This window comes from Equus caballus, chromosome 6, assembly GCF_041296265.1.
Source record: "Equus caballus isolate H_3958 breed thoroughbred chromosome 6, TB-T2T, whole genome shotgun sequence".
Classification (NCBI taxonomy): Eukaryota; Metazoa; Chordata; class Mammalia; order Perissodactyla; family Equidae; genus Equus; species Equus caballus.
The window spans coordinates 47,151,825-47,163,186 of record NC_091689.1 but is presented as its reverse complement, the minus strand read 5'-3'; the positions used below and the strand labels follow the sequence as shown (position 1 = coordinate 47,163,186).

The 11,362-nt window shown below is 48.1% G+C and overlaps 1 protein-coding gene and 1 long non-coding RNA gene across 5 annotated transcripts in view; one reads left to right on the top strand and one right to left on the bottom strand.

The window, feature by feature from the left end:
* Positions 1 to 1,498: 1,498 nt before the first annotated feature.
* The window catches only part of COPS7A (COP9 signalosome subunit 7A), a 23,978-nt gene continuing 14,114 nt past the window's right edge, over positions 1,499 to 11,362 (bottom strand). The window contains exons 2-9 of one of the 4 annotated variants that reach the window (XM_023643046.2): positions 8,368 to 8,784; positions 7,680 to 7,884; positions 6,272 to 6,347; positions 5,942 to 6,030; positions 4,717 to 4,919; positions 3,704 to 3,809; positions 3,400 to 3,551; positions 1,499 to 3,232 (exon numbers count right to left, since the gene is read on the bottom strand). In XM_023643046.2, the coding sequence (XP_023498814.1) occupies positions 3,193 to 3,232; positions 3,400 to 3,551; positions 3,704 to 3,809; positions 4,717 to 4,919; positions 5,942 to 6,030; positions 6,272 to 6,347; positions 7,680 to 7,841 (828 nt within the window). In that variant the 5' untranslated portion in view covers positions 7,842 to 7,884; positions 8,368 to 8,784 and the 3' untranslated portion in view covers positions 1,499 to 3,192. Of the gene's footprint in view, positions 3,233 to 3,399; positions 3,552 to 3,703; positions 3,810 to 4,716; positions 4,920 to 5,941; positions 6,031 to 6,271; positions 6,348 to 7,679; positions 7,885 to 8,254; positions 8,802 to 11,362 lie in introns of those variants that run through there. The other 3 variants (XM_001496881.5, XM_070269840.1, XM_023643047.2) reach the window with 3 other exon arrangements.
* On the top strand, positions 8,660 to 9,870 carry LOC106783270 (uncharacterized). The gene is made up of 2 exons (XR_001380950.3): positions 8,660 to 8,951; positions 9,456 to 9,870. It is a non-coding gene; the product is annotated as an uncharacterized lncRNA (long non-coding RNA).

Sequence of the window (11,362 nt, the reverse complement as noted above, 5' to 3'; positions counted from 1 at the left end):
TCTCTCCCAGATGGTGACCCTCGGCCTCCCTACCTGTCCTCCAAGACCTGGCAGTAGCAGCTTTTCCAGCTGACCCGTTAGCACTAATTGGGGCAAGTCTGCTTATATAAATGGTACTTCATGGCTCAAAGCTGAGTCGACGAGGGCAGTGAAGGCACATTTCCAGTCCACCTCCCAGAGACTCTAATTCAACAGAAATTGGGGTGGGAGGGGGGCCCAGAAATATGTATTTTCAAAAGCTCCCCTGATGATTCTGATGCTGGTGGCCCACAGAAACATTGCCTGTGGTAGGAAACTTATGACATGGCTTCTACTCCCTTCTGAGGCACTAGGCCGGAACTGGTGGCTGGTAAAACTGATGGGATGTCTCTTGTGTGACTAGGTTACAAGATTGTGATTCCGCCTTGCTGATGTGGTCTCTCTGCCTCTTGCTCTGATGGAGAGGACTACCTGGGTGGCCTCTGACCAACAATCAGCCAGGAAATGAGACTGTCAGTGCACCCAACTATAAGGTAGAGAATCCTGCTGACAATCAAGTGTGCTTGGAAACAAGTATTTCCCGTTGGAACCTTGAGATGATATGGCCCTAGCTAACACTTTTATTGTAGCCTTGTGAGAGACCCTGAAGCAGAAAACTCAGCTTAGTTGTGCCCAGATTCCTGAACCAAACTGTGATAATAACTATGTTGTTGTAAGCCGCTAAATTTTAGGGTAATTTGTTACACAGCAATTGACAACTAGTACACTGCCTAGACTTGCCCCTCTAAACTCCCTTCTATCCATCCGTGTTGGAAGATGCACCTAAGGGGAGAATTTCTAATCTCTCTTTAACAGGATTTCACAACATACTGACTGGAGACAATGTCTCTGCTCTTGTGCATAAAGATGTGCACCACTCCGACTGCTGTTTTGAGCTTCAGAGACTTTGGCTTAATCTTTCAAGTATCTGTTTCAGGTGCATGAATTCTCATGAAGGCAACTTCTTTTCCTCCTCCTCTCACCATAGTGGTTCAGCCCTAAGATCACCTAAGACTGCTGTACGGTAGAGATCTGCGTGTAAGACAGTGCAGGTGGTGGTAAGATTCTTGTCTGGGAAGATTTTCCTGGTGCCATGGGCTTGGTTATACATAGAATCCCTAAATCCTAAACCAAATTTCATGGTCAAAACTAAGCCTACAAATAATGTACTCCCCCTTCGCCAAGAGCCCTGCCTTTGTAAAATAAAGACAAATTATATTTGCATGTCTTTGGAGCTGTGAATGGCCCCCCTCCCTCTTTGGGTGTTAAGCCAGCCAGTCCCAGCCCAGCCTACAGTAGACTTTAGAGCCAGCCACTGAAGGCTGGAACTAGAGAGGTCGGGGAAGTTATGGAGCCATTAGCTGGAAGCAGCTTACAGGGAAACAAGATACTAAGTTCAACAGAAAAACTGGGACATGGGCAGAGGAGGGGGAGACAGATTCAAGGCACCATGAATGAGCAACTTCTACACACTGGAAGGTATGGGAGGAAGGAGTTTATTTCAGAGGTAGAGACTGAGAACCAAGATGCAACAGGCTCAACAAGCTTGTCTAGGGCAAAGCTAAAAAGAGAAGCCAAGAGTGTCAACTCTTGAAACAGGGCTCATTGGACTGGTCCCATTAAGGCTCCAGTGCCTCAATAGGCTCATCCAGCCCACTTTTAATCAAAAACTCCCCCACTTTCTAGTTCTATGACTGATAGCCTTAGGACCAGTAAAGAATGGTCTGTCCTAATGTCCACCTAGAGAACAGCGCACGCTCTGGAGGGCAGCTCAGTCAACACTGGGACCCTCAGGAGGCAACCACTTCACATGCAAGCAGGGGTCAACTGTCCCTTACATTAGAGCTTCCCAACTCCAGGGACGCTAGGCCAAGGAGACCAATCCTCCGGCACACCACTCGGGAAGCTCTGCCTTGGACAGAGAACAGTGGCCCGACTGCTACTTCTTGCTGCAGATCTCAGAGTTCTGCGTGATTCTGATGCAAAAACTGAAGTTTATCGTCAACTCTTTCCCTTACGATTCTATAAGGTGGAATGAAACAGGCTGAACTCAAGCTCCTCCGGAGCAGGGACAGTGACCGCCATTTTGCATCCCCAGCACCTATCACACGTTGGTGCTCAGTAAGTATCCACAGCTTCTGAATGATGCTGAGATACTGAGAAACTTGTCCAAAGTCACAGAGCCCAGCATCTAGGTCTCCTGGCCTCTAGGCCAGGATTCAGCACATCTTCTCTGGTTCTCTTCTTTTTCCAGCACTTTGCTTTAGAGTGGAATGGGAATGAGCCTTCTTCCCATCCACAGATATCAAAGACAGAAGATACCTAGAGTTCAGGGCATGTTTGTAGATAGACTTCTCATAGATTTATTTCTGTGTCATCTTGTATATAGATATATGTATATATACTTTTTTTTTTTTTTAATACAATCTATATCCCCTTCCCTTCCCCACCAAACTCACTAAAGGAAGTATAAATCCTTCCAGGATTGCCATCAGGCTTTCCAAGATAGCCAGGGCCAAGAAAGAACCATCTCTCAACGTCTCAAGAAACAGCTAGCCTTCTGAGGCTCTGGGGTCATTGAAGCAGCAGCATTCCCAGGATCCAAGGGGAAGAGAGAGGAAAGGAAACAACTGTAGTGTGACAGGATTCTAGGATGAAAGTGTCCAGTGACTCCTAGAATGGCCGACTGGCTCCTGGAACTCTGAGGGTGGGAATAAAGGTGGGAGCCCTCCGGCTCTGCAGATGCTGCCCAAATAGTCTGGGGCTTGGGAGTAGAACTGGGGACCAGGCATGCAGGGATGGGGTGGTGGGAGAAGGAACACGTGTGTGTTATGCTGGAGAAGGAGCAGCCCCACCTTCTGAATGACATGTAATAAACAGGGATAGATGCTGGCTCGGAAAGAAACAGGGAAGAGAGCATGGCAGGGAGGGGAACAATGGACACGTAAAAAAGTCACATAAAACAAAAAGTACCAACAAAAACACACTTGTACTTGCCTCCTCCCTAGAGAAGGTGTGATCTATGCTTGGGGGTGGGGAAGAGGAGAAGGGAGGTGAAGGGTCATGAACCTAGGATTATCAGCTGGCCAGGGGCACAGGAAGGCTCTCTGAGGACTCCTAAAGGGCAGGCAGGCAGCTGGGAAGCACATCCCCAGGAAAGAGACGACAGTCCCTTCAGTTCGACTTGGACCAAATCTTGGCGCTCCCTCGGAGCCTGGCAAGGGGAAGAGAGAGGGAGAGGCTGCAGGGAATCCCCTGACCCCTGAAGCCTGCCCCCTTCCCTACCCCCTTGCAAATGACTAAAGGGAATGATGGCAGCTGGGTTTCTGAAGTAAAACCAGGGCACTCCAGAAGCGAGCAGCTCTTGCCACACTGGCTCACCCCTTGCCCTTTGAGGCTTTCTTGCTGGGCTGGCGCTGGTTAGTGCCAGGAGCTGGTTCCCTCAGCTCAGTCAGGTGTTGCTCAGGGTCCTGAGACGTGGCTGCGGCTGCTGCTGCTGTTGTAACTTTAATGGTTTTTTTAAGGTTGGCGACCTACCAAGATGAAAGGAATAGGGGATAATGAGGAAGGTTCCAGAACCTGACAGTCCCTGCCCACCTTGTCTGTCTGCTGCAGCCACTGTCCAACTGGACAACTGGCCCAGGGTGGAGGAGCTTGGGTCCATGCTGCCCCCTTGCCTCCTCACCTCACTCTCAATCTGCTGCTTCAGGCCCAGTTGCTGCTCCTTGTGCTGGTTGGCACGGCTCACCTGTTCCTCAATGCCTGACAGCACTACCTCACAGCCCACACACCTGTGGGAATCAGGAGAGAGAAGTGTCAGCGGAAGAGGGCTGTGATCACAGGCTCATGAAAAATAGAATCAGAAAGAACCCTGGGCTGGCCCGGTGGTGCAGTGGTTGGGTGTGCACGTTCCACTTTGGGAGCCCGGGGTTCACTGGTTCGGATCCCGGGTGCGGACATGGCACCACGTGGCAAGCCATGCTGTGGCAGGCGTCCCACATATATAGTAGAGGAAGACGGGCATGGATGTTAGCTCAGGGCCAGTCTTCCTCAGCAAAAAGAGGAGGATTGGCAGCAGTTAGCTCAGGGCTAATCTTCCTCAAAAAAAAAAAAAAAAGGAAAGAACCCTAGATCCTGGCAGCCAAACCCTTGTCTGAATTAGGAACCCTCACCAGGGCACCTGGAAACCACCTGCAACAATATTCTCAGGACCTGGAAGGACACTCAGGTAGGATGAAAGAGGTATAAGGAAGTGCCTGGAGTGATGTGCAAGATGGCAGTAGGAACTAAAAACAAAATGGGGTAGGAGATACTTAAGAGAAAAAAAAGAAGGTGTATTAATGAACTAAAGTTAGCCAAGAACACAAAGAGAAGAAGTGGAAAAGGCCCACAGCCTATGACAGCGCTAGTTACAGACCCAGGGGTTGACAGCTGACCGACCTCCCAGTGAGGATCCTCTGAAGAGTACCATTCCCCTTTTCCTCCTCCAGTTACTATACCAAGGGCACCAAGTCCTGCCTCTTACCCCGCAGGCCCTCCTCCACTCCTTTCCTCAGAAGCAGTTGGAGGAATGAGCTCATTTCCCTTCACCCTCTTGGATTCCACCTCTGCAGTGCAGCCCAGCCCTCTCCCACTCAAAGCGCCTCTCCCTTTCTTGGGGTGAGAAGAGAAGGGACAATGCCAGGACACAGTTCTCACCACTCTTGCAGGGTTCGGGCAATGGCACTGAGGTCCTGGCGCTGGATGTCCCGCCCAATGCTGTAGTCAACCTCCAGCCGCTGATTGCGCTGGTCCAGGGAACCGCGAAGCACATCGGCGTACACGGCCTCAATGACAAGGTCTTCCAGCTGCCGCACGTTACGCAGGGCAAGGGCCTCCAGCAACACTGCATATGGGATACACTGGAGCCCAGGGATGTTGGGCTGGCGTTTGTGAGGTTCCGCAGCAGAGAGGGCCTTCCAAGATTCTGCTTCCCTCCTTTCCCCCTGCCTGGGCTCACCTGCCTGCCCTCCACTCCTACTCCTAAATCCTTTTCTCTAAAAGGCTGGTTCTAAGGCAAAATAAATAAAAGTATTCCCACCTGAAAAATAACATCATGAGAAGGACAATCTTAACAAAATATAAGATTTATGCTCCCCTACCACGCCTACCTCCCACACCACAGAGGAATAAAGTGACATGTGCCTGAGTGTCAATCCACTGGCCACAGCTCAGGATAGCACACAGACCTTGGGCAAGATCACCTTAATAAAATGTGTGGGTGACCTTGGTTCAGCCTTGGTCAACCACGGTTGCCCACCTTGACATAAGGTGTGGGAGGTCTGGAGTTACTCTGTTTACCACTTCTCCTCAGCCTCCTTGCAGAGAGGCATCTCACGATAAAGAGCCTGAGCTAAGCAAATCCTGACAATGACAGGAGAGTCAAGTAACAACTGGGAGAGCACAGATGGGAGGGAGTGGGATAGTGAACAAAATACTGAACCTAACAGGAAATACAGAGAGACTTCTGGGTTATGTTTCTTATTCCAGCAAACAGAAGCCTAGCGCTTCACCAGGAGAGACAGCCTCGTTGCCAGCTCTGCACACTGAGACTGCTGACTTTATACGGTGGGCAGGAGGGTGACTGTTGAACGCCACAGCCAACAGCATCCTAGTTGCCATTCTGACCCAAAACACAAAAGATGTTTTACCTAGAACTTAAGTTGACTGAAAAATAAAAACAAAACAGAAAACTAAGAGAACACTATTCAGCCTAAAAGGCTGCAGGTAATGGAGTTGAGATACAGACCTTAGACACACTTCTCCTCGGGGGAAGGCGGGAAGAAGCAACAGTGTGGTTGAAGGCTGGCTGAGTGCAAATGGGCCCTTATGAAGGGACACACAGAAGGGTGCTCTTTGGCCCAGGACCAGGGCTGTCACTCACCTTGACTTTGGCAGCCAGGGTGACGACTGATAGGTGTCGAAGCTTATTCTTCTGAGCCTCTGTGAGTGGGGGAAGGTTCCGGGCTTCAGCTGGGAAAAAGGACAAAGTGGAGGAAATCCTGATTTCGCCTTGTGGGAAGCCCTAGCCTCCTTCCCCTGCTCTTTTGTTGTTGTTGTTGTTATTGCATTTTCCATGCCAATTCACATGGTGACCCTGACCCTGTGAACCTAGGGGATCTAACTAAGGTATGCCAGGAATTTCTTCTAAGGCCCTCCAGAAATTGCCCTTCTCCCACCTCCACGACTCCAGAGCTGCAGCCTCTCTGGTTACCTAAGTAGTCAGCATATGTCCCATAAGCAAACACCGTGAGCAGCCGGAATGTGGACGCGAAGTCACTCTCAGCCAGCTGCAAGAATACGAGGAAAGAGAAGAGGTGACAGGAAGGACCTCTCTCTCCACCCTCCCAGCCTTAATCTGGTTTGAACTCCACTTTCTGGCCCCATCTTTCTCCTCCAACATTAGCTCTCCCAGCTCACCAAAAGGAACTCTCTGCCTCTCTGATCACTTCCCCATAAGCAGGCCTCATTTCCCCCTCCAGGCCTTTGCTTACACTATTCCCCCAAACCACAATGCCCTCTTCCTCCACATGCCTGCAATTCCTACCCTAAATTCAGAGTTGAAAACGTTCAGTGTTCAGTGTCTAATGTACACACACGGCAGACATTACAAACTGTGTTGTTTGGTCCTTAGAGTGTGTCTAATAGTTCTGAATTTGAATACCTTTAGACAGTTTGCTGTACTCCCCAATTCACCAAAGACTCCTGCTTCAGCCTCACTCATCTCTGACAGCTGCATGGCCTAGGCGGGCACTGGAATTTGTGGCCTCTGTTTCAGACCCCCCTCACCCAGAAGGCTTTCATCACCTGGGCCAGCCCACCCAGATCTCCTCTCCTCCTAACACTCATCACTCATTCTGGCATTTCATCAATCAAACTGTGCCTAAGGTTGTCACCTAAGAATATCTTTCTTTTCAACAAGATTACAGACCCAGGCTCTGGTATCCCACTAAGCAGAGCTATGCATGTAGTTGGTTCTCTCAACAAACACTTGCTGGTGTCATACATCTTAACGACCCATCCACTCCGAACTTTAAACTCTTAACACTGCTACTTCTGTGTAAACAGTTCTCTCTGCTGTGTTTCTAGCCACATGTGTTTGGGAAAAAGACACCTCCTACGTTTTTTAACTTAAGTGTGTCAGCTACCTTGCAAAAGGGGGAGAAGAGGGCATGCCAATTTCACGATTGTTCCTGCCACCTGTACCAGACTTTACACTTTCCCATAATCTCACCTGATTCCTACAATAACAGTGAGAGGCAGTATCAGCTCCATTTTTAAAAGAGAAAACGGAGGCCCTAAAATATATGTGTCCCGATCAAGGTGACATGCTTATTAAGAGGTGTTACACTGGTGGAGACAGGCTGGAATCAGGTTTCCTATTCTAAATCATACGCTTTTTTGCTTAAAAATGAAAAATACTGGGTTTTTACAGCTCATTCGTCCCCAAGGGGAAAGCAGGTTTACTTGCATAGTTACTTTTGCAAGCTGCCAGTTAATCATCAACATATTCTTGTTCAACTGAATGGTTATGGGGTTACAAAATGTGCCCTGCCCACCCATTCTCAAATTGAAACTTTAGCCCCAAGCTTCCCTGTGGGCTATTCAGGCCAGGAACCCACCTCTCTAACATTAGGCATATCCAGCAGTTCCCCAAACACGTAGACACCAGGGGCCTCCAGCACCTGGTGGATGAGTGTGGCCAGCGCTGCCCCCTTGGCCGACTTGGCCAGGAGCAGAAATTGCTCCTGGTTCTGCCCTGTCACCTTCACCTCGGCACTCATGGCTGCACTGAGGTGGGGGGACCTGGGCTCAGGATGTCTGGAGCTGCAAGGAAAGAGTATGTGAAGCTGCAGGTCCCTGAACACTGGGAGGATGGGAAGCACAAGAGCTAGGGAGTGGACTACAAAGGCACTGAGTTACTTCTCCAGTGAGGAGACAGAGATGGAGCTGTCTAAAACTCGGATCAAGGAATCCTAAAACTGGCCCCTTTGACGCAAGTCTGGCTGAAACAGGGTGGCCACGCCCACCCTCCCCCATCCCTGGGCCTATATCCCAAGCCCCACCACGTGCACCCCACTGAATCCTAAGGCAAGGATGCAGTGGGGAAGGAGTGTCACATGGCGTACACCCAACGACGACGCTGCCTCAAATCGCCACTGGTGCCCCGCAAGTGCCCCCAGCCACGTGACCTCACCCTCACGCTCCTTCCACGTGGCTCCGCCCCCTCCCTTAAAGAGGCCGCCAAGGGACGGTGGGCTCCCGCTGCCTGCCCGGTCGTACCCTGGATCACACTCTGCGGGCCGCTACCTGGAAGCTTCGTCTTCCAGCGCACCGGGCGGGGCCGCCGCTCCGTCACCTCCGGCAGCTGTTCCGAGCCCTTCCTGACACCTCTCCGCAGGGGCGCTCTGGCCACTAAACTCTATGGCTGGCTTCCGGCCGTACTTCCGCTCTTACGAGGCGGGTTTCAAGCGCGACATGCCCCGCCCCTGCTTTCCGACTCTGAAGCGCCTGTGAGCGACACAGGCATTCTACTTTCTGATTGGCTGTTAGGGCAAGAAGGACGGGCGCCTTTTTCTCTGCTTTGTTTCAATAAAACTTTATTGTTGGACGAGCGCTAGACGCTAAACGCAAAGGGACTCCCTGGTCTCAGGCAGGTACCGGGTGCTTCTAGGAAGTGACTGCTCTAAGCTGCCTGAGATCTGGAGATCCAGGCTGCACGGGTGCCTGAGGAGAGAGGAAAGCTGTAATGGAGAGACAGAGAGAGAAGAAAAAAAACGGTGGGGGCATGAGGAGGAGAGGACGGAGACAATAATCAGTAATAGTTTAGCAGCAGAGATCACGTGGGTAGTTCACTCATTTTTTTGAGGAGCAAGGGAAAAGAAGTGGAAAAGGTAAAATAATAATAGCTAACATGTATCGAGTGCTTACTATTGGTCAGGCATCTTTAAAAATTTTATCCTATTGAATCCTCGTAACTATACCGCCTCCCCAGTGTGAATCTAGGACACCGTCTATCATGATTACAACATGTACTTGTAGAGTGACGCTTTCCTGTATATTGACTCTTAATTCCTGGGGGAGGAAAAAACCCCAGGTGGAAGGAAGGCATATGTCATTAGTCTCGTCTTACAGATGAAGAAATTGAGGCTCATAATAATCCAGAGAGTCTCCCGGAACCTAGGTCTTTTCAAACCCGAAGCCGTCTTTCCGTTTCACCATTGTGCCTTAAGAAAAAAATAAACAGCTAACATTTCCGTAGTTTTATATTTCATACCAGGCTTGCAGCAGGTCAAATGAGAATAAAGTTAATGACTTCTTGGAGGCCCTTGTGTTAAGCACTAAGAGCTTTCCTTAATTCATTTGATGCTTATAACAATCTTATTTCCATTTTACAGATGGAAAAGTTGAGGCCCAGGGAAGTTAAATAATTTACAAGTAATGGAATGAGAGAAAGTGGGAAAAGACAACACAAATGAAGATGAAATCAGAGGACTGGTAGACTGCTGGAGCTGAAGGGACTTTAAGCTCAAAGTTTATGGAACACGTGGCTTGGTTTATGATAGAAAATGAGAAGCAGAAACAAAGGAGAGAGAGAAGAAGAAAAAGGAGGAAGAAGAGGCAGAGGAGGAGAAAGAGAAGAAGAAATGGATGGAAGAGATGACAGTATAAGAGAGGAGAAGGGATCAAAGGCATAATAAAATATCCAAAGTTTGAAGGAACCAAAGAATGAATACAATCTTATCAATTTAAAGAGGGAAGTAAAAATAAAAATATGAGGAAACAATGAGAAAAGAGCCGACATATGTTCTATTATGTGTCAGGTCTTTATTTGTTCAACTTTTTTTTTAAGACTATTTTTCAGGGCCAGTCCAGTGGCGCAGCCGTTAAGTTTGCACGTTCAGATTTGGCGGCCCGAGGTTCACGGGTTCTGATCCCGGGTGCAGACATGGCACCACTTGGCAAGCCATGCTGTGGTAGGTGTCCTGCATATAAAGTAGGGGAAGATGGGCATGGATGTTAGCTCAGGGCCAGTCTTCCTCAGCAAAAAGAGGAGGATTGGCAGCAGATGTTAGCTCAAGGCTAATCTTCCTCAAAAAAAAAAAAAAAAGACTTTTTTAGAGCAGTTTTAGGTTTATAATAAAATTGGGAGGAAGGTACAGAGATTTCCCATGTACTCCTTGCTCTTACACATGCATAACCTCCCCTATTACCAAAATCACTTACCAGAATGGTACGTTTTTTTTTTTACCAAGGATGCACCTACATTGACACATCATATTCACCCAACATCTACAAGTTACTAAAGGTTTCACCCTTGTTGGTATACATTCAGTGGGTTTGGACACCTGTGTAATGACATATATCCATCATGATAATGTCATAGAGTATTTTCACTGCCCTAAAAATTCTCTGTGTTCTGCCTATTTATCTTTCCTCACTCCCCACCCCTGCCAACTACTGATCTTTTTATTGTCTCCATAGTTTTCCCTTTTCCAGAATGTCATAGAGTGGGAATCATACAACATGTAGCCACCTCAGATTGGCTTAAGGAATCTCTTAAGGTTCCTCCATGTCTTTTCATGGCTCGATAGCTCATTTCTTTTTAGTGCCAAATAGTACTCCATTGTCTGGATGTACCACAGTTTATGTACCCATTCACCTACCGAAGGACATCTTGGTTGTGTCCAAATTTTGGCAATTACTCATAAAGCTGCTATAAACATCCATGTGCAGGTTTTTATGTGGATGTGTCTTCTACTCCTTTGGGTAAATACAAAGGAGCAAAATTGCTGGATCGTATAGTAAGAGTATGTTAAGTTTTGTAAGAAACCACCAAACTGTCTTCCAAAGTGGCTGTGCCATTTTGCATTCCCACCACCAGTGAACGAGAGTTCCTATTGCTCCACATCCTGGCCAGCTTTCTGTGTTGTCAGTATTTCAGATTTTGGCCATTCTAATAGGTGTGTAGTGGTATCTCGTTGTTGTTTTAATTTGCATTTCCCTGGTGACATATGACGTGGAGCATCTTTTCATATGTTTACTTGACATCTGTATATCTTTGGTGAAGTGTTTAAGGTCTTTGATCCATTTTTTAATTGGGTTGTTTCTTTTCTTATTTGGTGAGTTTTAAGAGTTCTTTGTATATTTTGGAGAGCAGTTCTTTATCAGATGTGTCTTTGGCAAATAGTTTCTTCTAGTCTGTGGCTTGTCTTCTAATTCTCTTGATTTTGTCTGTCACAGAGCAGAAGTTTTTCATTTTAATAAGTCCAGCTTATCAATTATTTCTTTCATGGATTGTGTC